A 26,059-nucleotide genomic window follows, 5' to 3' on the forward strand; every position below is an offset into this window, starting at 1 on the left:
TCCCCTACCCATCCCACCTTCCCTACACCTTTAGCTCCTTTCTTCCCATTTCTAAATGTCAGTAATCTTATTAGGATTTTATGTATTATTGCAGATTATTCACAACAGGGAAACTATTCAGTATTTACACTTGTGTGACTTATTTATTTCACTTAGGAGTATATCTTCAATATGTATCCACTTTCCTATGAATGAATCTATTTTCTCATTCTTTATGGCTGAGTAACATTCCATTTTATAGAAAAACCACATATTCTTTATCCAGTTTCCAACGGATGGGCAAATGGGCTGTTTCCAAGATTTAGCTATTACAAACTGTGCTGCTATAAATATGGGTGCGCATACTTCTCTGTGATATGATTCTTTGAGTTGTTTTGGAAAGATACCCAGCAGAGGGATGGCTGGGTCAAATGGAACCTCCAGTCTAAGCTCTTTGAGGTATCTCCATATTGATTTCCATAGTGGTTGCACCAGTCTGCACTCCCACCAACAATGGAGAAGGGTTCCTTTCTCCCGACAACCCCGCCAACATTTGTTATTGTGCGATTTCTTGATAGCAGCCATTCTTTGAGGGGTGAGGTGAAATCTTAGTGTTGTTTTCATTTGCATCTCTCGAATGATCAGTGATGTGGAGCATTTTTTCATATATTTACTTGCTGCTTTTACTTCTTTGTCTGAGAAATGTCTGTTCATTTCGGATGCCCATTGTTGAATCGGGTCAGGCTCTCTTTCTTGAGTGAGGCTGTCCTTTGGATTGGCCCTGTTTCTCATGGGCCCTCTTGTCGCAGTAGCATATATGCCCACAGCAGCTCTGAGCTGGCAGTCACTTGAGATCTCAGCCACACCCTGCTCACATTCTATCCCGGTGATTTTGGAACAAAAAAATGTCCACATGGAATTTCCTTTTTTTAAATTAGGTTACATGCACATCCCAGAACCAATCAAATGGCTTCCTTGGCCAGAAACCAGGGTGATCTGTCCATCCAGGTGCTGGAGTGAGGTCAGTTTACCCCAGATCATATACCAAACCTAGAGGAGGGGGCTCCCTGGGTGAATCAAGGTGCTGATGTCATGAAGGAGTAAACACAGAGGCACCCGAAAAGGCAGGGGGCTGTCCACTGCCCCACACAGAGGGGGCTTGCAGGGACCACTGCCCCCATCACCTGTGACACAGACTACTTTGCCCACTGACGCCCTCTTGCAGTCCTTTGCGTCACATCACGCAGTGATCCTGCAACTCTCTGGCTGTGAGCAGCACTCTGTCCACTTCTATTTTGCCAGCATCTCAGGGAGGCCTGCCCCTCCTCACACTCCTTCATCCACACCAGCGAGCTCTGTTTCTACCTCAGACAGACAGGCACAGGCAGAAAACAGCACCAAAGAGGTTCTGGAACTTGGCTGTGGCCACTGAGTTGGGGGTCCCTCCACAGATGGTTTCTGGGTAAGAGCGAGAGAACTCTGTAGGAGATGAGCCAGATGCTTGAGAGCCTCCCTCACCTATCTGTAAGGGGATGATGAGGTTGTGCATGTATTAACAGCTAATTTACTTCTTTTTTTTTTTCCTCATTGAGTTTATTGGTACATTTTAGATATACAGTACAGTTACATTCATCATAGGGATCTTGTACCTTTACATGACAGGTCTTGATTCTCATTTTTTCCCCTTGTCCCTACCCTCCCTTCACCCCCTCCTCCCCTCCCCCTTTATAAATACTTCATTTCCATTTTTTCATTTTCTCCTATTTTTTTCTCTTCCCTTATTACCTTTCCCCTACCCTTCCCACTTTCCCTACACCTTTAGCCCTTTTCTTCCTATTTCACATTGTCACTTATATCATTAGGATCTTATGTACTATTATAGTTTATTCACACCAGAGAAACTATTCGGTATTTACACATGTGTGACTTATTTATTTCACTTAGGATTATATCCTCAATATGTATCCATTTTCCTATGAATGACTCTAATTTCTCATTCTTTATGGCTGAGTAATATTCCATTTTATAGAAAAACCACATCTTTATCCAGTTTCCAACTGATAGGCAAATGGGCTGTTTCCAAGTTTTAGCTATTACAAATTGTGCTGCTATAAACATAGGTATACATATATCTCTGTGATGATTCTTTTAATTCTTTTGGAAAGATACCCAGCAGAGGTATGGCTGAGTCAAATGGAACCTCTAGTCCTAGTTCTTTGAGGTATCTACATATTGATTTCCATAGTGGTTGTACCAGTCTCCTTACCCACCAACAATGGAGAAGAGTTCCTTTCTCCTCACAACCCCGCCAACATTTGTTATTGTTTGATTTCTTGATAGCAGCCATTCTTTGTAGGGTGAGGTGGAATCTCAGTGTTGTTTTCATCTGTATCTCTCGAATGACCAGTGATGTGGAACATTTTTTCATATATTTACTTGCTGTCATCTGCTTTTACTTCTGCTGTGCTTGGTTCTTCTATCATGGCCATTTGTGCTCACTGGAGTCGGTCTGCCAGGTCTTCCTGTGTCCTGCCTGGCACAGTTCCAGCACAGCTCAAAGTATGGTACCTTTGGAGAAAGCCCTCAAGTCCCCTGGTAGTAGGGCATGGTGCTCCACAGTTTTAAGTAACACTCAATTTTGGATATCAAGTTCTATAGTTGAGTGTTTCCAGTTATTTCTTTCATAGATTGTCTTTGAAAACCAATGAAAGACCAAAAATTTAGAAACACAGCCATAGAAACTTGGAAATTCCCAAGAGGTGATGATGTTCCATATCACCCATCACACTTGTGCAGCACTCCCAGCAGTGTGGAAACTTGACACTAAGCACCCTGCTTCAGTTGTTTTCTCACCACTAGAACACAACACCTGACACCCATGAGTTAAAGGAGGTAAGGTTCATTTTGGCTCACAGTTTGTACAAGTTTCAGTCCATGTTCTGCTGGCTCAAAGGCAGGGCAGCTTGGCAGAGGGACATCACAGAGAAATAGCTCATGGCATGGTGGCAGGAAGCACAGGGAGATGGAGGGAGGAGTGAGGAAGAGATAAGCCTTTGAAAGCCACGCCCCCAGTAACTCACCTCCTCCAGCAGGTCTCCACCTCCCAACATCACATTTAGCTATAAACTCACCAATAGACGAATCCTCCTATAAGTATCAAACTCCCATGATCCAGTCACCTCCCAGAATCCCCACCTATGAATGCATGAGGCTTTGGGGGATATCTAGGTATAAACCATAACACGCACTTCCCCCTTTCTCCTCTGCCAGTTCCACTCCCCAGAGTTAATGTGGACTCAGAGGCTAAAAATCTGTAACACATGTGGTCACTTTGATGGACAGCTCCGCACCACCAAGATGGGAGGAATATCGCCCTTGGGCTCTTGATGACCTACAACCCCAAGAGGGCAGTAATGGAGACAACAAGATTGATGTCTGCAGTCAGGAGCAAGCAGAACTTCTGGAACTGGACTAAGTCTGGCTACAAACTAAAAATTCAGATCATGGCAGTAGTGCCCAGCACTTAGGAGCTTTTCACACAGTTGGTGCAATGGGCATGGGCATCAGGCTATGGTGATTCTGCCTAGGTCATGCTCAGATCTGGATTTGGCCCTTCCTAGGTTGCTTTTTGTCTTTTTGCTGCACATGGCTCATATCTTTTCCTAGCTGTATCTTCAGCCACACCCTTGGACCCCTAAGCAGGCAAGAGCCTGGCTCCACCCTGCTCTCCATAGCCAGCATACCCAATTTCCTTTCTAGCTCCACCCACCGTGTGCTCCCCAGCCTCCATACTCTTCAATACCATGTCCAGAGCTGAGGGGTGTGGAAAGGCCACGCATCCACTGGGTCAGGGCACCCACCCCAGGTGCTGCCTGTGCCCAGCCACCTCCAGGAAGCCAGGACATAGACATAGGAGCCCTGCAATTTCTTTTGATGTTAGCAGCTTTCTCAGTCACCCTCTGGATGAGATCAACAGTCAGTAATTTTTTATTAGTCTGGTGGGCTGAGGGAGAGGTGCTCCTTCTCTTGAGATGGTGAAATATTGTCAGAGGTGGTGGTTCTTGATATCCCAAGCAAAGAACTGAGCAGGATACACAGAAGAAGTGAAAGAATAGATTATCCAGGATGCACTCTGGAGGGTGGGAGTGGACAAGTGAGAAGAGTTCGCAGCCTGGAAGAAGCCAGAGGCCAGAGCGTCTATGTGGTTTCTACAGGGAGGGAGTTGCTCCTTGGTCTGGCATCACAGTTCATTCTAATGAGGGACAAGTGTTCTCTTTCCTATTGGAGGAGGAGGTTTTTCCTATAGAGACCTTTAAGGAGTGGTCATGTTACCCAAAGCCCACAGAGCGGGGGACCCAATGATAATGAGCTTATAATTACTAGCAGTGGAGTCAGGGTCCCCTTGGTTATTTGGATATTATATAGTGCATGTGTCCCTAGGCATGACTTTTCTGTTAGAGGTGGGTGCCCTGTGTAGTCTCTAGAGCTCGTCTTCATCCCCAACTTGCCCAGACTATAGTGCCCGTGGTCTCTTGTCTGTCCTGGCTCGACCCAGCTGTCAGGATAGGCACACTGTGGCTACTGGAGAGCTGGCTGCCTCTTTTTTCCTCTTTCCTTTTGGCCCCCTCTTTCCAGGAATTTGTCCTCCCAATAGCCTGCCTCATTAAGTCTCTGGGGTGGTAGAAGAATTGTGGCTCTGGGTGGACTGTGTGTGCTCGAGTCTCACTCTAAACTTGCCAGAGTGACTCACAAAAAGCACTAGAGAGATGGATCTGTTTAGTATTGCAGCCAGGAGGTCAGACTGATTTTTAAAATTTTATTTTGAATTCACTAGAGATTCCCAAGAAATAGTACAGTTGTGGAGTGGCTCCCTGTAGTCTTCACCTGATTGCCCCATAGTTGCATGCAGTTTACTGTACAGTTTCAAAACAAGGGCACTTATACCACTACATGTTTCATGGATCTTGGTCACTTTATCACACATGTAGATTCCTGTAACACTACCACAACAATGCACACAGTTATTTTACCACTGTGCAAGTAAGCATGTCTCTCGTTGCCCTTTCTGATCATGTCTGTATTTTTGACTCCCCACCATCCTTAGCTCCTGGCAGCCACTCATCCACCTCCCATCTTTATCACTTTGCCATCTGGATGCTTGTATAAATAGAGTCACAGAGATCTTTGGAGATTGGCTGTTTTAAACCCAGAATGATAACACTGAGATCTATTGGAGGTGTTGCATGTAAAAATAGCATGTCCTTTTTTTGTGACCAGGTAGTATTTCAAGGGATGAACATATCAGAGTTTGTTCAACCATGTGCTCCTTTAAGGGCATTTGGCTGTTTCCACTTTGGCGCCATTGCAGATAAAGTTGACCATCTACATTAAATGCGAGTAGTGAAATGTTAGGATGTAAGTCTGACATTTTATTTTTTGTAGTGTTTTCTTTCCTTTTTATTCATCTGTTTTATTTTTTCTGCTTTCTTGTGCATAACTGAAGGTTGTGTTAAAATTCCATTTTATCTGTAGTATGTTTCTCTGTGTAGATGTTTTATACAAATATTAGCTGCTTGCAGCATAGCATTATATGTATGTAACTTGTCACAGGCTTCTAGTCAGGTTGAGATCCCACCAGCATGAGTGAAATGTAGAGACTGCAAACCTTTGAAGGCTGAATGTCTTCTTTTAAGTTTGCCATTGTTGCTAATGTATGTCTATAATTTTCTTAAATGTGCCCTCCTATATACACTTTAAAAAAACACATAAGATGTTTTCTAGATTCCTTTTCATACACGGGGAGCCCACAGCGAGGAGTCAACAGTGAGCTGTGAGTCAAGCCTAAGGCATAGGCAGCATGGAGAGCCTGGCTTTCAGAATGCTCCCTGCCCTCTGTCTTCTCCTAACCGGGTTCTCCTCTTCAGAGCTGTGCTCCTGGCAGCTGAGTAGTCTCCGTGTTTTGCTATAAGCTACTCTAGGAAGATGGCGAGCGCAACCTGGGGATGGAGACACAAGAAGATGAAGCTGTTGCTCCTGGCCACAGGGCAAAATCCAGATCCCCTGGGGTCATGTAGGGTCACTGGGTACAGCTGGCCTTCAGAATCAGAGAAGAGTGGGGCAGTGTGGGTAGAGTTTTTGTTCTACTGGAGGCAGGAGAACTCCCAAATAGCTTTGTTATCCAGTACTTTTAGGCTTCCTACAATTTCCAGGAAGTAAGGGTGTTTAGAGCATGAAGCAATGTCAACACCAAGCCATGCCCTGACAGGAAAGGAAATAACACAGATGCCTCCTTACTGGTCTGGACTTCCCGTCTCTGCACCCCTCGCCTACAGTGTCAGCTTTTCCTAGCTAAAATGGTGTCTCACTTGAGCACGTTCAGTGGGAAGTCAAATCCCGCTGCCTGGTGAAGCCCAACACACCCAAACCCCTTCTGGAGACCCAGTGATGAGCGTGAAAGGATTCCAGGGCCAGACCCCATGAAGCACTGGAGTGTGCTACACAGGCAGAGGTGGGGGAGCCTGGGGACCGTGGGGTCTGCCGCTGCAATGCTTTGCTTAACACTTCCTCTTTACTGATCTTTTTGGGACCTAAAATGGGGACCCCGATTCTCCAGCAAAAGCATTTCCAGGCAGAACAACAGTAATTGACAGCATCCAGATAACTGCCACTCTGCCCAGAAACTTGCTGCCACTGTCAGCGCATGCACACTGGGACTTTTGGCTGAGAGAGAAAGAGACAGAGAGAGCCACTCAGATCACTCACAGGCAGGTCCAGGACCCGGCATAGGAGTGGCTTCCCTGAACTGAGGGTGTGGCATAATCACACACATTTCGGTCAAGGTCACCCTTCGCCTTCAGAAGGCTCCAGCCAATTGGACCCACAGCGAGGAGGAACATAAAAGGGACAACACTCAGTGCCATGAGGGCACAGGAAAACCGGCTCCCTCATAAATCACTGGTGGACATACATGTCCATAAGTTACAGGATGGCATATGTCAAAAATTACTTTTGAAACAAATGTAGACTTTAACACAATATCCCCATGGAGGCAGCTGTGCCAAAGAAATGATCCAAAACATTTAAAAATGTTTTAGTCATCCCAGCTCTCATCGCAAAACTATTTCCATTAGTGAAAAATTGGAAACAACCTAAATGCCCAAAGTGACTTAGAGATATGCATATCCAAAAGAATAACTATCTTGCAGACGCTTTAAATTATGGATGTGAAGACTATCTGCCCAGATGGGTTTCAAATCAGGATAGAGTTGGAGTGAATGCTGTAATTTTAACTGTGTGTAAACACATAAGCAGAAAAATAACTCTTAAGGAAACCTGCCAAGGTTATAGTTGGCTCACACTGCAGATGGGTGCACACTTTTAGCAACCACATGGAAAGCTAGGCTGTGGTTTTGTTACTTTTCTAATGGAGGGCATTTAATAAAGGGAAGAAACTAAAATGGGAACTTTGAATCTAGCTCCTCTGGGATTTTGGAAGTGTGACAGCATTGTCACAGCTGAGCATTACAAAGGAAGACCAGCAGAATGGGATGGAGCGATGAAGCATTCTTCTGCTGTGGTTCATAGTGTGAAGAAGAAAGAAGTGTACCCTCCAAACAGAGAGTGCCTGTTGGACTCCTCGAGGATGACTGTGGCAATGCCTTCCCCAGAAAAGCCTTCCTCAGTACCACTCTCTCAGTGCTTTTAGTTGTCAGCAAGTGGTACACCAAAGGGTCACAACTATTGTGAGGATCATCTTTACCTCATTTCTGCACAAAGATCTGGGTGGCTCTTGGCCTGCCCAAGTAGTGTTTCAGCTTTGCGAGGCATGGAGCTCTAGCCTTGGGAAAGAATGCTGTGTGCATGCTCTCTGTGCTGCCTGTTTCAGTTCACAGCAGCCCTAGGGTTGGGCATGAGTTCCCCCTCTCACAGATGAGGCTGAGCAAGGTGCCCCTCAGCAATGGCAGGAGAAGCAGAGGCATCAAGGTCCTACATCTGCCCAATTCCAGAGTCCCTGGCCTTCTCTGTACCAGGCTGGTCATGCACAACTCATGTGCCCAACAATAACTTGTAGTTACACACAGCCATAAGAAAAGTTGTCTGGCAAATGTTTTAAATATGGTTCTGAAGACCATGGCTCTGGTCTCCTAAGTTCCTCAGACTATGATGTTATGTCCATCTTTTCTCAGATGGCCTCTCCTCCAGCTTGCCCAAGGCAGGCCAACCTGGTCCCACTGAATGTGGGGGGTCCTGCACCTAGCACAGAGCTAGTGAGCTACTTGTGTGCTGAATGCACTAAGCCATACCTGCGCTCACACCTGCCTTTCTTCCCACAAGGGTCTCCAAGGCACAGGCACAATAAGCTCATTCATTCACAGTCCATGGGAGCCTGCAGGTTCAAGATAGATAGAAAGCTCCTGGAGCAAACTATATATGTACAGATGGGAGAAAAAGGTAATACAGGATACTGCCTGCAATCCCTAAAACCTGCTCATCTCTGTGGCTGCACTTGGTGCTTTATCTGTGACCAGTGCCGTTTGCTTTCCTACTAACCCATGCTCTGGGATTGCTGACCTTGGAGCCCAGATCCAAGAAGTTACTGTGGAACAAACTACACTTTGGAGTGAGCAGTGGGTCCTGACATGCCAGAGAGTGTTGGCAACACTGTCACTTGGGCACTGGGTTGTAGATTGGAGAGCACTCATGGGTAGAAGTGAGCTGGATGGATAGGTGGATAGATGGATGGATGGATGAGTGGGTGGATGGATGGGTAGATCAGCAGATGAGTGGATGGATGGGTGGCCCTTTCCTGACTTGCTTCACCTGTCTATGTTGGTGTATGCACACAGAACAGGGAGAAATATGCAGAGTAGCATGGAAACCCAAAGCCCTCCAGTTAGCACAGTCACAAACAGAGGAGGTGAGAAAGGTGCTTTATGAGCTGGGATGGAAGGGCTGTTGCTGTAACAGGGCATCCTCACTTTTCTGCTTGCAGTCCCCTGCCCCTGCCTTCCCTTCTATCCCTTCCTGTCTCACCATCAGGGTCCCAGGTCACCTCCACTCTTCCTGGGACTCCTTGGCTATAGAGTTAGGGGAGATCAAAGTAGAAAACAGGGCTTTTCTCGGTGTTGATGTGACTGTGCTCTTAATTCGGTTCAGCTTCTCCCGAGCCAGTTGGCATCTTCTCAGGCAAGGCCCGCACAGGTCCTTCTCCTCCACCAGATGGAGGTTCTCCAGCCTTTTGATAGAGTCCACAAAGATGTCTGCCTCCTCCACCTTTGGAAAGGGGTTTCGCTTTGTGTTGAGCTTCTTCAGCTTGGGGAGCTGGACAATGCTCTTGGGGATGTTGTTGAGCAGGTTGTCATGGAGCCCTACCTCATGCAGCTCCTTTAGGGCACCCAGTGTGGTGGGCACCCTGTCTAGATGGTTCAGGCCGAGGTTCATGGTGCGGATGTTCTTGAGCTGGTTCAGCTCCACGGGCAACCCGCTGGTGGTCAGCCGGTTGTTGCTGACATTGAGGTAGAGCAGGGTGGTCATCTGGCCAAGGGACATGGGCAGCCGGTCAATGTAGTTGCTGTGCAGGTCCAGCCACCGCAGGTTCTGGAACTTGGCGATGGAGTCAGGGATCTTCCTGATCAGGTTGCGGCTGAGGTCCAGCTCATCCACATCACTGAGGCGCAGAATACATTTGGGGAAGGTGGTGATTCCCATCTTGCTCAGGTCCAGGCGTTTTTTCCCATCGAAGGTGATTTTAATGCAATTCTTGGCCACATTGAGGGTGATCTTCTTGCCCTTGGGGCCCTTTCCGCCCTTGGCCATGTTCTTTTAGTGAGGGAGAAAGATATCAGAAGAATATTTTTCTGATTGGATGGTGATCAATTTGAGGAAATAGTCACATGAAACTGCTGATAGGAAGAGAGAAAAACATCTCCTTAGAAGAGGGCTTGAAGTGCTGGGTCTGTCCCACCTTGATCATGTGCTGTGCTCCTGATTAGTGTAGGAAGAGAGACACAAAAGAAATAGAGGAATCAGGGCATCACCACAATCCGTCAAGGGAGTCCTCAATCTACTTGTGGCCCCTCAGGTCTCAGTTTACCCAGATGCTAACTGGGAGGTATTGGGTTGGCCTGAGGATGCTTAATGCCTCTCTAGCTTGCCACTTCCTTCCTTATGGACCCTTCTATTGTCCTGGGCTTGGACATGACCCTCTGACTTCAGGGAAGTGTGTATAGTGGGGGCAGTTTCTTGGATATCTGCCACTTCTCAGACGCCCCACATAAACGTAGCATTTTTTGAGTTGTCCTGTGTCTGTCCTAGGAAAGGGCTGCATAAGCCCAGGTCTGAGGGGTAAGGTAGCATCAAGGACTTATTATTCCCTCTTCACCCTTTGGATCTGGAGGGATGGGTCAGGCTGTGGCTACAAGAACTGTAGAGCAATAGGAGTAGCACTGGGAACAGCGTGTGGGGTTTGCCTGCCCTGTACCCTTGTCCCTAGCATGGAGGATCCAGGGCTAAACATGGCAAACATTCTTGGAATTCCGCCCTTTCTCCCATACTCCTTCACACTGGAAATTTACACTGCAAACTCCTCTGACGCAGTGAGTGTTGTGACACCTATGAGTGCCACCATAAGGAAGGTGTAGCATGCAGAGGGTGGTGGAAGATTCAGATCAGCATGCTTGGATGAGGTGTCCTGTTCTACTGCTCATGATGTTCTTAAATTCTCAATACCTAAATTTCCTCATTGGTGAAAACAGCCCCTATAGGGAGCTCTTAGGGAAGGTAAATTATCTAATACTAGAAAGTACTTTTAACAATGCCTGGCACACAGTAAAAGCTTGATGAATGTGAATTATAAAATATTGTTACAAAGAACATTTGTACACAGTGTTTCCAAATGTTTAGTAATCCAGGATACACAGAATTATCCCAAGGTAGAAAGGAAGACCAAGGAAACTTTACCATGAGGAGTGGCACATAAACTGCTCTGTGGGGTCTGTAGCTGCTTGCCTTTCTGAACCTTGATGCCTCTTGCTTTCTGATTTGCTACGTTTGGATGGAGTTCCCTGAAGCTGACAGTCCTTTTATCTGTCAGCAGCAATGATGAGAACCTAATGAGCTGGGGTGGTTTGGAAAGGGTGGAAATACTGCTTTCAGTAATAGCTGTCTGGGTAGCAGAGATAGCAGGAATGTGCCAGCAAGGGGATTTATTTGTCCTTAAGAGTAACCAGGGTATCCTGGGAGTGATAAAGACAGCCAGGGTTCCAGGACAGATAAGGTGGAATGAGGACTCCCTGCCCCACATCCTGAAGTATCTCAAGACCCAAGGCAGAACGTGCAAAGGAGCATGCAGAGGGCTCTGCAGATAGGCAATTGGGCAGGCTGGAGCAGATTATACGTAAGTAAACCAGTTTGGTTGCAAGTTTCCTGCATTATTCCCTCCTCTGCCTAGCAGGGAAGGAAGCTTCTAGGGCCAGAAAGAGTAAAGGAAGTCTGGCTTTGCCTGCAGCTCCCTTCCCTCCTGCCTCAGCCCTGGGTGGCTGGTGACCCTGGGTGGCCAGTGTCTCCAGCACCTGGAAGGCGGAAGGGGGAGAACATTGCCTCATGATCAAACAAACTGAAGTCTTGAGAGCCTGGGGCCCACCTTGTATTCTCTATTTATTGATGCTTGGCTCTCTAGAGGCAGCAATGGTGGCAGAAAGTGTGCAGCAAATTTAGAAAACAAAATTCCTGGACTTCAAGCCCGAGGACAAAGAAGGATGAGATGAAAGAGACTTCCAGGAGCCACAAAGTGTAGAGGAAATTGCAGAGCGGAGGAGCTCTAGAAAAGTGATGCCTAACATAGCATATGAATGCAGGATGCACCCTGAGCTGCCTCAGCATAGATAAGAACAGATTCTTTCATGCTTGGACCTAAATGCTTTGAAAACTGAGCAATGAGATAGAGCAACATGTAGCATCCAGGCTGGTGATGGGATGACAATGTGAGGGTGGATCCGAATCACACTGCCTGTTCTTTGAAACCAAATGGGTTTCAAAGCCACAGAATCAACAGATGGCACACAGACCTTGGAGTTTGGATCTAACTGGGTTGGTTGATTACTTAGGAACTAATATATATCCCAAAAGAAAAAGAAAAAGAGTCATGATACAGAAAAATATTTGCAGAAAAGATGGCTGAAAACTTCCAAAAGTTAGTGAAAGACATGAAAATTACAAATGAAAGAAACAAAGAAAACTCCAAACAGGATAAACTGAAAGAAATCCATACTCAAAAGCATAGCAAAATTACTCAAAATGAAACAACGAACTAATTCTTTGAAATGTGCCAGGGAAAAAGGCATATTTTGTACAGAGGAGTTTCCATACGAATGACCAGTTTTCTCATCAAAATCCTTGGAGACCTGACATACTGGAAAAAATTTAAAATGCTGAAAGAAAATCTGTCAAACCAGACAGTGAAAGTATTCTTTAAATATGAAATTAAAACAAAGACATTCTCAGGTGAGTGAAAAATAAAAGTTTTTGCTACAAGCTGAGTATAAATGCCAAAGACACACTGCCAACCCCATCGGATGATGTTATTTTTGCTTTTAACCACATGCAAAAGAAGATAGAACCCACATACAAAAGAAGGTAGAAAAGAGGAAATAGATGGAGGACTGCTAAATGGTAGTCCTAAAAGTAAACATAGTAATATTTACATTAAATAAAGGTGACCTAGAAAAGTGTAGGCCAACATCCCCCCAAACACAGACACCAAATCCGCTAGACAATATTCACAAATTGAATCCAGTTATCCAGTAAAGAGTAATAAATGATAGCCCACTGAGTACTCAGGCCCAACTCAGTATTTGGAAATCAATGGTATGTTTAAGTTTTAAAAGTTTATTGCAGCGAAAAACACTGCCAATAACATTCCTCAAAACATTACCCCTCAACACACACTTCAAACATAGTCATCCCATCCTTTTTGCTACTTCCTTAAGCAGGTCCGGAAGTCCTCTTTTGTGAAGATATTTAGTTGTGCTGTCATGGCTGCCTCCATGTCCTGAATCAATTCAAAACATTTGCCTTTCATGGTTATTCTGGTTTTGGGGAAGAGCCGGAAGATTAAGGTGCCAGGTCAGATCTGGTGAATGAGTGGATGAGGACACACTGTGATGGTTCTACAGCCTGCCTTTCTCTTGGGTGGCACTTGGCAGCAAAATTCTTCAGTAGCTTTTACCATACTTTCTAAACACACAAAAGAGGACTTCCAGGATTGCTTCAGAAAGTGGCAGGAGTGATGAGAGAAGTGTAATGGAGCAGGAGGAGTATTCTGGTCATGTGTCTTTTACTGTAATAAATTTTTAACAATTCAAACATTCCCTGTGTATTTTGATTATATGTAGTAGTATGCTATAAATAAGTATTACATCACCTTAGTAATAGACTAAAAAAGAATAAATAAGAGATCATATTGGTTTTTAAAATTCAGTACATGTCTGCAGTACATAAAGAATACAGTCATCATGGGAGCTGGTACATATATGTATCAGTAGACACAGAAAATACATTTGAAAAATATTAACATCCACACAAGATGACACCCTCAGCAGATCTACAGTAGAACGTTCTTCCCTATATGGCATAGGCCACCTACGAAAACAATGACAAACTTGCTATAGCTGATGCCCTTGCTGAGAAACTGACTGCTTTGCTCCTTAAGTTTGGGAACAAGGAGAGAAGATGCACTCTCATTTTACCTATTCAATATTATATTGGAAATTCTAGCCAGTGCACTGATCAAGAAAAATAAATAAAAGCATATAGGTAAAAGAGTGAAATGAAACTGCCTATATCATAGTTCACTTGATAGAGAATTTCAAAGAATTTAAAAAATACTCTTGGAAGTAATATTTGAGATTTACAAGTTTGCAGGAAACAAGGTTAGCACACACACACACCTACGGCATGTATATATACTAGCATTTAACAATTTGAAAGCTAAATTTTGGAAAATAATAATGCTCTAAAAAGTGAAGTACCCATATTCCACATAAGTAACAAAAATGTGCAAAATTTCTATGAAAAAAATTATAAAACACTTATATAAGAAAACAAAGATCTAACAAGCAGATAAGCAGACTATGCTTTTGAGTTAGAAGACTCATTACAGTTGGGTTGCCAATTCTCCCCAGAGCAGTCTAGAGAGCAGTGTGATTCTAACCAAAATTTCAGCAGGATTATTTACATATATGAATGAATGGATTCTAAAATTTATATTAAAATTAAAAGCAGCTAGAAATAAAAAATAATTTTAAAAAGAATAAAATTGGAAGACTCATGCTTCATATGTTCAAACTCACCATATAGTTACAGCATATGGAGGCTGGACATAGTGGCGCATGCCTGTAATCCCATCTCTCAGGAAGCTGAGGCAGGAGGATTGCAAGTTTGAGGCCAGCCTGGGCTACCTAGTGAGTTCAAGGCCAGCCTGAACTACGCAATAAGACCCTGTCTCAAAAAATGAAATAATAATAATAATAAATGATATTAGAGAAGGTGTAGAAGAATAGATGAATGGAATAAAAAAACAAAGTATGGAAATAGAGCCTCACAGATATACCCAATGTGGTCACTTGATTTTTGATGAATGTTTGATAGAGAAACAAAATTTTCAACAGTGTAAGGTGATTAGTCATCTGCATGCAAAAAACTAAACCTCAACCTAATTACATTAACTCAGATTAATTCAAAATGGGTCATAGATATGAAAGTAAAATGTAAAGCCATAAAACCTTTAAATTATAATGAAGGATATATCTTTATGACTCAGAGTTAGGTGAAAACACATTCCATAAAAGATAATACTAAAAAATCAGACTTTACCAAAATTAAAAACTGCTCTGTGAAAATGTTGAGAATGAAAAAATAATATAGACCGGAACGAAAAGTTTTCAAATCACTTATCCAGCAAAGAGCTGGTTTCCAGAATCTACAAAGGGGTCTTAAATACAATGGAAGGAAAAGAATATGTTTTTTAAAGATGCACAAAAGATGTAAAGATACACTTCACTATAGTAGTTATATGGTTGGCACATACGCCCACCAAAAGTTGTTCAACATCACCAGCAAGTAAAGGGATGCAGATCAGTCCATCAGCATGGTAATCAGGTGTGAGGGCACATTTGTCAGACAGTGTCACGATCTGGCTCTGACCTCAAACAACCAGGGCACCCCATGTTTGCTAATGGAAATACGAAGTCTTAAAAGTTTCACCTTTTCTTATCAATATCACCAAACACTTATCACATGACCTTTCTTTTTCCCCACTGGGCATTTACCCTAGAAAAATACAAATGTATGATCATGTAAAAACCTGTCCGTGTGCTTATAGCCATTCTATTCATAATTGCCAAAAACAAAGATACAACCAAACCTCAGACCTTTCTGTGAGTGGAGTCCTACAGTGGATACTAAGAAGCATGAAGAAGATAGAGATGCCGTTTACAGACCCTGCAAATATATTGAAATGGCCCTTTGCACTCCACGGCTATATACAATAACTTTATGTCTGTTAAAAATTTTAAAACACTTTTAAAATTTTAAAATAATATTTATTTAAAAAGAGAGCAAACCGTGGATACACATAGCAACAGGAATGAATGGCCAACACATTTTGCTGCATAGACACCAATCCTGAAAGTCCCTACTCCAAATGATTTTGTTAACCCAACAGTCTGGGAAAGCCACCACTGTAGGTAGAAACCGTAGGGCAGCATGGATGAGAGGGAGCAGCCTGAGCAAGTTTCTGGGGTTGTGGAACTGCCTGTCCCTGAACTGTGGGGTGGTAACATCAACTGCACATAGATTAGAGCTCAGAACTGCAATTTGATGTCTTTGGCTCTTTCAGAAAGATGCCTAGAAGGGGAAGAGCTGGGTTGAATGTAATTTCTATCTTTAGATTTTTGCTAGCTAAAATTTAAAATTGTTTTTGAACATAATCTATTTGGGACTGCATAGTCTATTTCAATCACTTTCCCCATGGCCACCTGCTCTGCCTGGTTGGCAGTAGAGGATGCTTTTATGTCAACAGCCAGTTCTGTCCTTTGTAGAGCATCCAGAGGTTCAACGTGGGCACCACCATGGGCACAGGAGGCTGCTGTGTGCCGTGGGGAGCACTTGCCCCCCAGGCCATGGCCACAGCAGCTCTCTGCCCTCTAGTACAGATTTTCATTAAGGGAAAGATGGCTTGAGATCTGGAAGGCTGTGTTCTGATCTTATATTCATCAGTGACTTTGTCCTACACCAGGGTCACCAGATTCAGTGAATAGTGACAAGATCCCCAGCTAAACTTGCACTTTTGATAGCAACAGATAGTTTTTAGTCCATTTTCCCCAAGTCTTACACCTCTGTAAGGCCAGCATCCCACCCAGGCCTCCTGCCCACTGAGTAGGCCCATAGGTGTTAGCAACAGAAGTGGGAAACCGTGACCTTTTGCTACAACATGAAGGACTGGATGGCCTTTTCTTGCCAATTCACCGATGTCCTCAAGTGTCATAGTGGAACCAACCCACATGAGGGAAGCTGGCAGTTATAGGGAGAGAGTCATTAAAAAAAGAAACAGAGAGGTAGGTAGATAAATGAATGGAGGGAGAAAGATGAATGGTAGTTTTCATTTCATGTGAACAGCTTAGAAGTCCATGTATGAGAAGATTCTAAATGCTCTGTCTTTTTATCTTTTATGCTTTGGGTAGAGCGGGACAACTGATTTGGCTTTAATTTCTGATTAATTTTTCTATCTAGTAATTTCTATTTAGCATGGCAGGACTCCCCACAGATATCTAAATTAAAAATGTAATGGTAACTCATATTTTTATGCCATAAGCATTTCCTTAAGAAACTTATCGTCACTACAATGCTAGAAGTTATCTAGGCTTCCCACTTAGGGATCTGCTGACTATATTTTTAACACTGACTTTGCTTCTCTGTATCTCTGATATCTCAAAGTATCATGCTAACCTGATCTAAGAATAACTATTTCATCCTTTGGTAAAGGATACAGAGTACAGACACATATAGAATTGAATCCCTAGAGTCACCACTGATCTAAGGACAGTGTTTGGGACAAAGGTTGTAGCAAGTGCCCTGCTTTACATGTGAGAAATTCCTTTTGCTTATAGGCCATCCCTTCAGAGGAAAGGATACAGATTTCCTCAGCCATGAATTGATCCAAAAGCACAGATGCTCCTTGGTTTACCATGGGCTTACAACCTGTTAGGCCTGTTGCCACCATCAGCTGACAATGCTGTGAGTGGAAACTGCACTTCACTGCCCTTAACTTACAGCACAGTGCAGAGAGTCAGCTGCTTCCCCCTGCCGCCTGGGGGCTGTGCCTCACTGTGTAACTGCCTGGAATCCCAAGAGGGGACCAGAGGGCATATTGCATATGAATTCAAAATTCCTGGTACAGTTTCTACTTACACAACATCCTAATATCGGGAGATGCTGAGTTGAACCATTTTATAAGTGAGCATTCTCTGCAATTGTGTTTGTTCTCTCTCTAACCTTCATGTTTCCTGGGTGTGTAACAGGCCAGCCCACTTCTGTGAGTTTCATGTGGCTTCATGTCATTCCTTCTGCTCTCAGCCCCTCCCCAGAACAGCTGGTTCACTGGAAAGCCAGAGGGGCTGTGGCTTCCAGCGGGGAGCCACGTGAGAGGCCGTGTCTGTGGAGTGGATGGTTTTGGAACCCTGGCATGGCCCCTAAAATCAGCACTAATGTTTGAGGAGGGTGCAGCAGTGCTGGGAGGAAGATGAGCACTTGTCTAGCGCCTGTACTGTTCCGGGAAACATGCGCTCGGTAATCGGCCTTAGGTGTTACCTGGACTTAGGAGCACTGGCTCTTTGTGGGTGTAACTGAAGTGCTTCATTTTCCCTCTCCCTGGGGTAAGGCAGGCTGAGCCCTCCTTTCCTAGGGGCTGGAGGACATGCTAGGAAGGCTGCAGACTAGAGGCACAGAGATCTTTGTGGGACTCAGAGAGTAGGTGGGCACCAGAGATGCCTGGAGGCTGGTGGGACTCTGCGGTTGGGGTTCCTGACATCTATTTAGAAAATTCTCCCAGTGCCCAGAGCCTCACCCTACCATGCATGAGGTGAGATGCCCCATGATTACTGCCACATAGCTGCTGCCAGGCTCTTCCTGTGTCTCTGATCTCGAGAGCAGTTATGCCAGTGTTGACCCCATTTTAAAAATAATGGAGTTGAGAGAAGTCAAGCAAGCCCCCCTCACCTCCTCATCACGTGGTCTACAAACAGCACAGCTGAAGTTGAACCTGGATTAGTTTGATACCTTAGCACATGTGTGACCTTTCCTATACCCCGCCTCCTTGAGCTCCTCCCTTCCTGCTGTCCCACAGCAAAACCAGCCCTAACCCCAGGCCCAGCACTGGCCCCACTGACTCCAGAAAGAGGAGGCCATCCTTGATGTCCTTGTCCCCTGCCTGCTTACCCTGCTGCCCAGGGGAAGAGTCAGGGGTTTATGTCCATAGTTGTGCATGTGCCTGCATATGGAATCCACAAGGAGTGCACATTTTACTTCTTGATAGCATTAATGGAGTCATTTAACCGTTAAGAGCTTGGCTGGTGATGATGGGGTGCAAAGAGAAGAAGAGATAGAAGCACCAGAAAGGGCCCACATAATGCCACAGACAGCTCAGTCAGTGGCCCTGGGTCCCCAGGGGGCAGTTATGGAGCAGGAATCGGTGATGCTCAGCCCCTCTGGTCCCCACAGTGACACAGTGAGTGTGAGCTGAGAGTGTAAAGACACAACTCTTTCCCCGGCATGGACAGGGGATGTCAGCCAGCTGTGTCCCTGGTGCCCACCGAGGCAGAAGGACCTTCTGTACTGGAAGTGCAGGTGTCTGTCACCTGATGCAGCTGCCATTGGCACCCATGATTAAATCAGCCCTCAGAGGTACTTTGTGTCCTTTCCTTCCCAGAGTGATCTGACCTCTCCTTTGTCACCCACTGTCACAACTCTCCTCTGACAAAGAGAAGATTGGGGGTGGGGTGCAGTGGCCTTAGGCTCAAGCATATGCTCGGGAGGGAACCTTCTTCCTGTGATCAGAGCCCCACCCCACCTGAAACACATAGGGTGTCCATATGTGAGTGGTCTGGTTCGAATCTATCAATTTAATTAATTCTCCCTCGCAGCTTTCAGTGTCTTGCTGGGACCTTACATATCCTGCTTTGCCCAGTGGGATGTTATTTAGTCTCCTCTGTGCCCAGGGTGGCTGTGCTCATGGGCTGTCTGAGAGTGTTCTTTGTCACACTGTCCCCTTCCCCATGTGCATAATGAGAATTCAACTTTTATTTGGAGCAAGAGTTCCCAAGGGGTCACATGGCCCCAAAAGGAAAGATCATGATTTCTTATTGGTTTAATAGCATCTATTTTGTAATTCTAAATGTGCTCTGTTTTAATTGGATTTGTTGAAGGAACAAAGGGGAATAGGTGTCTTACAATTAAAATAAAATACTGAGATTATTAGTTTAAAAGGCTAGAACAGTCTTGTTCACCAGCCATGTGCTGAAAATAGGCAAACTGGCTTCATACAAGCAGAGGCCAAAAGACCCTAGGCAGACCTGGTCCTTCTCAGCCAGGGACATTTGCAAGTTTCCATCCACCGTGTGTCTACAGCGTCACCTGCCTCCTCCCCATGCAAACTAGGAAATGGGGCTCATGACAATGGCATGGCAGGGTGGCAGAGTGGACCCAAAGGGGCTTTAGAGCAGGTGGCCTGGACCCCAGCTTCCTGCTCACCATCCCAGAGAGCTGCCAATGGATGAATAAGTGGATGCTCCCAGCTCTGAGGATTTGAGGGACCCTGGCCATGACTTGGCAGTACAGTGTGGCACAGACAGTGTCACTGACCCAAGATAGAGCTAGGGCCCCAAGATCCCACCTGGGTAAAGCCCCACTTGGACCCTGTGGCTCAGCACCCTCTTACACAGTGGCGTCCTTGCCTTTCCAAGCCCAGGCTTTACTGGATCCTGAGGGTGCAGGGACAGTGACCTGCAGGATCCACAGGCCTCGTGTCATGTCACGGTGCAGCTGATTTCATGGGACCTGTGCTATGTGCACTCCTTCTGCCCCAGGTACCACCTGGCTTGGAGCATAATTACTGCCAGCCACTGTCTCTCCATCTAATTTTAATTCTATAACAGGAATCCAGTTCCAAATGAGAGGTTTCCTGGGGGAGACTCGGTTGTCACCTGTAAAATGAGTCTGCTGATCTCTGATTGTGGAGCCAACCCTCAGCATGGTTCCTGGGGACAGGAGTACTGTCCAGACAGATGCCAAATGGCACAAACTGTGTGATCATGAAAACCTGTGCTGGAAAGGGGGTCCAGGGGCCACAGCGGGAGCTGTTTGAACTCAGTTAAGCCTGGAAGAGAAGGAAATGCGTTCTGAGGTAGGGAGGACAGATTGCAGCCAAGGCAGAGGGCAGGCGGAGCTCAGAGACAAGGCTGAGAACCTGGAAGTGATGCACCCAGGCTGCAGATTCTGTGCTTTCCATGCCTTATCTCTTTCACTGCATCCCACTTCACAGATAAAACATGGGGCCTCACTATCCTGGCCCCGGTCAAAGTCACACACTCAGACAGAGTCAGGCTCTGTGAAGTGCCCTTCCTGGGGCCCTAACTGCCATGGGAGTTTGACTTTACAATGTTCTGGGACAAATTGGCCTCATTGGGCAGACAGAACTCATGCTTTTCATGGCTCAGTTCCAAGCCAAACAGAAGGCAGGTGCACATCCCCAGACCTTTCCTCTGGGGATTAGGACTCGTGGCATGCTCTAAGACTGGTAGAGAGCTCAGAACTGAATCCACAGAGTGGATTCGGTGAGGAGTGGACCATGGCTGGGGCTGAACCATGTGGCATCACCCGCCTGTGTCCTAGAGGGTGAGGGACTAGGGGACATCCCTGGCTTACATACCCATGTCACCATGCTGGTGGGGGAAAGGAGGAGTACTGGGCAGCTGTGGGGGACCTGGGGACATCAACCACCTCAGCCTCCTTCTCCGCAGGAGGCTCCCACCCAGCTGGAGGCCAGGCAAGCACTGTCCTTTCCTGCACTCTGACTCAGGCACAAGTCTCAACCTTCCTGTGTCCACTATTTGTAGTCTAGAGCTGTTACCCTGCAATTGGCTCTCAGAGTACCCAAATTATTCATGAAAGCATTGAGATGCCTTTGCAAAGCAACAAGACTACGCTGTAACACAAGGAGATTAGATTCCTGCCTCCATGCTGCACATGTGGATTATATGAGCCACCAGCCCCAACCCAGGCATCTTACAGATCCCATAGATGATTCTGTAACTGTCCAATGCACTGAGTTCCATGTCCATGGGGCACACATAGCCCAAGAGGCCCAAAGAGGCCAAGTAATTTGACTGAAGTCACAGAGACTCTGAGTAGGGTCCTGCCTTTTCCCAACACACTTCCATGAAAATGGGCACTCAGCTTGAGGGGTGTGCTCTGGTCTGTGCTGTAAGGAAAGCCCTGCTCAGCCCAGGGCTAAACCCCTGTGCTTCTGGGCTCCAGTATTGGGGTGACTTTCAGGAGTTTGCTTCCAGACTCCCCCAGTGACCAGGTGGGAGCACTGAAGGAGCCCAGTGCTCTGCATTCTCATTTTAGTTTCCCTGTATGAAAGCAGGCAGTTCAAACAATGGCCTGCCCTGGGAGGGTGGGGGAGCAGACACAATTTGGAAAGATAATCAAGGGTGACCCTCAAAGCCCCACTAATTCATATACCTCCCTGGTACCTGAGGACCCCAAGCTGTGTACCCTGACAGCAGCTGCTCTTTCTGGTGGGTCCAGGGTCCAGGGCAAGCTGCTGCTTATAAATAGTGCATTAGGTGGCGTCCGGGGTCAATACAGAACAGCACCCGTCAGAAGCACAGCATTTCTAGAGCTGCTCAGTCAAAGAGGGCAGGAAAAAAGCAGTTTGAAGTAGCAGTAGTCTGGCAAAATTAAAGCAAATCGTCCACCACCCAAGCAAACACTTACCCAGTCCCAGGTCCTCCTCCACCACTGGGAAACTTTGTCACCAGGCAACAAGAAACTTGGCGCCTGGGGCAAATTAGCATAATCACCAGGCCTGCCTACAAAGGGGGAGGAGGAAAGGCTCTCTGTGTGTAAGACTTCCTGTCCAGGCAGTGCATCCCCAAGAAAAGGGCTGGGGCCTTGAGTCCCTGTGACTCATAAGGCTGGCATCTTCTTCTGTTCAGCCAGCTGGCAGTGGAAGAGGATCACCTATTTTAGAGCCTACCTGGGCTCACAGAGACAAAGCTACAGAGGCACCATTTTAGGGACATTGTTCTCAGTAGCATTCAGTCCCAGGGAATATCACACCACTTCCTTTTAATTGGCCTGCATGTTTTTGTTTTGCTTTGTTGGTGTTTCTGAGTACTACCTTTTATGTTTATTGACTTGAATTAATTTTTTTGTAGTTTTGTGTCTCTTTGTACTCTTTTTGCATTAAGTCTGAGTAACTATGATGCTCATAAAGTCATAGGATGCAGTAATTATTTTCTTCCATATTGATTTTCTGCCATGTTGTTTCTGAGGTATTTGTCTTTAATGAAAGCCTGGGACAGACTCTGGGGACCCCACTTTCTTGGTGTTTCTGGGGCGGCCTTATCCTAAAAAAGACTGCAGTGAATGCATTTTTGCATGTATGGTTTTTTCAGTTTTTTCTTTAGGTTTCCAGTAATTGAGAAAACTAGCAAAATAAGTTAAGTACTAACAGCATTAGGTAGATAATAATGTGACAGCTGGAAAATTAGAAATTGTATATATTCTATATTGCAGATAGAAATAAAAACTGAAAATGCTTTATGTTTCTCTACCTATGCATGAATTAAGAAAAGAAGTTAAAAAATAGCAAATGAAACAAATAATTTTAAATTTAAATTTAATACAATTTTGGAAAGTATAAAATAACCCAAAATGAAATGATTTGAATTTAGGAACAAAAGCAAAATGAGTCATAAAGTAAGAGGTAACTATAAAAATTTTGAATACATTAATACCACTACTATTTGGATTTCAATCCCCAAATAAATTAAATACATAGTAAATGGACTTAAATGAATAAGCAAGGAATAATTAGAAGATCAAAAATTATTCAAAACTATTGCCTAATATATTTCTAATTGGAATATGTAATTTACATTAGAAAATAACCATAAAACAGATAAGTAAAAATAGACTGATATTTTAAAGAAGAAAACACACATGAAGATATGAATATTTTAAGATGCAGACATGTGAAACCTTATAAAAATTTAAACCCCTTGTAATTTCAGCAGGTGGAAGTAACTTTATATTGTATAAGCATCCAGATGTTTAATACATCTACAGCATCACATCATGTCATGGTTATGCAGTAACAATTTGATAGATTTGCTAGTGCTCATTTTTTTAACTGAATGTCTTCAAATATGAGCAGTTATTATTTTTCAGACAGCTAACTCTCACAGTAATCAAGACTATGGTTTGTGTTGCTTTTCTCTGCTTCTCTTCTCTTTTCCTCTTTCGGGGAAGGAGCTTGGTGTTCTGAGGCAGACCAATGTGGAGTGTGGCCCCCCAGGGTCTGTGAGCCACACAGTGTGTTACACGTCCTGCCCGGCCCCGCTGTGGGTAATGCTATGGATTCCCACTTCCCTGGTCTGCCCAGCACCTCCTCACCATACACTTCCACATCCTCATCTATAAACAGGAGTGAAGGTTATCTCACCGGTGAATAGCCAGTGCCTGCTGTGATGGCTTGGATACCTGCCTGGTGTCATTTTTGATTGGTTCTAGAACCATGAGCAAGATTTCTGCAATGTCTCAGGAATGAAAGGAGATGAGAAATCCCGAGTTTGAGACTGTGCCTGTCTCCTCATGGATTTCTGTTGGCCTATCACCTAGATGAGGACCTCAGAATCCAGGCCGCCCTGAATCTTCCCAAGGATGACAACACAGGGGAGGGGCGCAGAAAGAGAGTACGCAGGCTGTTGCCAGTGTCCCCTAGCCGGCATTTGTCTATGCAGGATACTTGACTGCTGGGCCAAGTCTGTGCAAGGCCACAGTTACCTTTCCTGACAAGTCCCCCAAGCCCCTGTGCCTACTAGCAGATGTGCATTTCTGCTTTCCTTTCAGTTGGTTTTCCCAACTACCAATAGCTCAGGCATCATATCCCTGACACTTTCTAGTCCGCCCCTGCTGTCTTTGTAACTTTGACAATCATCTGAGTCCCGGAGGTGAGGGAGGCAGAGTAGCCCCCAGCTTCTTGGTACTGACCCGCTGGTCTGGGGACTGATCTACTTCTTCTGAATGCCCTGTAGGAGGAGACCATTCCTTGGGGTAAGGTGTGACTCACTGTTCACCTCCTCCAGAGGCCAGCCTGCAAGCTAGAGGGCAGATTGTAGTTGGGCAGGGTTGTGCCCAGGCACAGAGTTAAAGCCCAGGGCATTCATTGAGGCTATGGCACTGGGGCTCAGAAGTCCCCAGGACTGTATGGCAGCAGAATTCAGTTTTCAGAAGTACTTCTGGAGAATGAAAGGCAGAGATGGTATTACCATCCAAGCAGTATGGGGAACAGTCACCCCAGGGGTAGGGAGAACTTGGATTGGATCCAGCTACTGACTGCCAGGGAGCTCCAATTTGGAGACAGGCTCCCACCTTAGCAAGTCTTCCAGCAGAAGGTGGTGGTGTGGCCCCTTTGGGGTACCAGGCCAGGCCACCTTCAGACTGGGCAGGTGACTGCCCTCATCCTCACTGGCTTGTTAGAGAGCTCATGCTCTTGTATCCTGGTTGCCTGAGGACCCTGCCTCTTTCCCTGTACCTCAGCACTGACTCCCTAGCCCCGGGAGTGCCTTACAACACTGCCACTGACTCCACAGACCAGACAGGTGACCCACAGCTGCACAGTTATCCCGAGGGGGCCCAGAGCCAAGCAGGTCCCTGCTCCTGCCACCACTTTTTAAATAATATCTGCACCTGCAGAATACCACCTTCTAGGAGGCCCTGAGCCTATACCTGTACTCACTGTTGAGACCCTGGTCCTGCCTGTTGTCCTAGAAAACTGTGGCCAGTGTGTGGGAAGGAGACAGCCCCAGTCAGAGAGGGTCAAGTCAGATGGTGGAGGTCAGATAAGAATCGCCACACCAGTGCTCTTTTCTCTGTGTCCCACCCCAGAATCCAGGGGACTTCAGAAAACCAAGATAGTTGGTCACCATCTGGCTTCGTCTACATCACACCTGATATCAATGGGCAGCGTACTTTGTCAATTCTTAAAAAAACACCCATTGTTCTTCACTGGGGTTTTACATCACTAATGTGGGCTCTTCCATGAGTTCTGTAATTGCCATCAGAATAGTTTTGGAAAACCAATATTAAAAACTGGATGGGCTGGGATTTAGCTTAGTGATTCTGTTGCCTGCTTCACAAGCACAAGGACCTGAGTTTGAGCCTCAGTACCAAAAAAAACAAAGTGAAGCAAAGCAAAACTGAAGAACTCACTTTTGCATAGGTATCTCAGGACTACTGGGCCTGGTGTGTCCCTCTGATAGTCCCAGAAATGGGGGATCTCCCTCAGAGCTCATAGCCGATGTCAAGAGGAGGGGGATGGAAGTGCCCCCTTCACCGTTCCACCTGGTGGCAACATCACAGAAGACCACAGCTCAGATTCTAGAACCCTTTCAGAGAGGGTGGGCAGAAGAGACTCCTTGAATTTTCTGGACCCATACAGCCATGTGTTGCCTTTCTTTTCTGTTTTCCATCACATCTTAAAATGGCAGCAAGGAAAGAAGGTGTCAACATGCAGAGTCTACATGCTCATGGCTCTGGAGGCCTCAGGATGGCCTTGACCATCCTTGAGGACTGAGGTGGCTGCCATTACCATCTCCAGCCTGGGCTTTGCCTGTATGTACAGCTTTCAGAGCTGCTAGCTCTCACCTTGGGAAGTGGCTGTGTCCTGGATGCAATCTGAGAGCCCAGTCTTCCTTTTTTTTCAGTGCACAGTAAGTGACTATGCATTGTTTCTTTG

General features: G+C 45.6%; 2 protein-coding genes across 6 annotated transcripts in view; one reads left to right on the forward strand and one right to left on the reverse strand.

The window, feature by feature from the left end:
* Positions 1 to 26,059, forward strand: part of Wdfy4 (WDFY family member 4) — a 247,344-nt gene that overhangs the window by 184,780 nt on the left and 36,505 nt on the right. The window lies entirely within an intron of this gene.
* Lrrc18 (leucine rich repeat containing 18) lies at positions 8,486 to 25,670 on the reverse strand. 5 transcript variants are annotated; one of them, XM_010622520.2, is made up of 3 exons: positions 25,534 to 25,670; positions 22,033 to 22,095; positions 8,486 to 9,881 (listed from the first exon to the last, which is right to left on the reverse strand). In XM_010622520.2, the coding sequence occupies exon 3, from the start codon at positions 9,793 to 9,795 to the stop codon at positions 9,028 to 9,030; it is 768 nt and encodes a 255-aa protein (XP_010620822.1). In that variant the 5' UTR covers positions 9,796 to 9,881; positions 22,033 to 22,095; positions 25,534 to 25,670; the 3' UTR covers positions 8,486 to 9,027. The 5 variants fall into 5 exon arrangements, with proteins under 5 accessions (XP_010620822.1, XP_010620820.1, XP_010620823.1 ...); XM_010622518.2 differs by having other exon boundaries at positions 8,486 to 9,963; XM_010622521.2 differs by lacking the exon at positions 22,033 to 22,095 and having other exon boundaries at positions 8,486 to 9,878.

This window comes from Fukomys damarensis, unplaced genomic scaffold (genome assembly GCF_012274545.1).
Source record: "Fukomys damarensis isolate Sample0158 unplaced genomic scaffold, DMR_v1.0_HiC HiC_scaffold_1, whole genome shotgun sequence".
Lineage (NCBI taxonomy): Eukaryota > Metazoa > Chordata > Mammalia > Rodentia > Bathyergidae > Fukomys > Fukomys damarensis.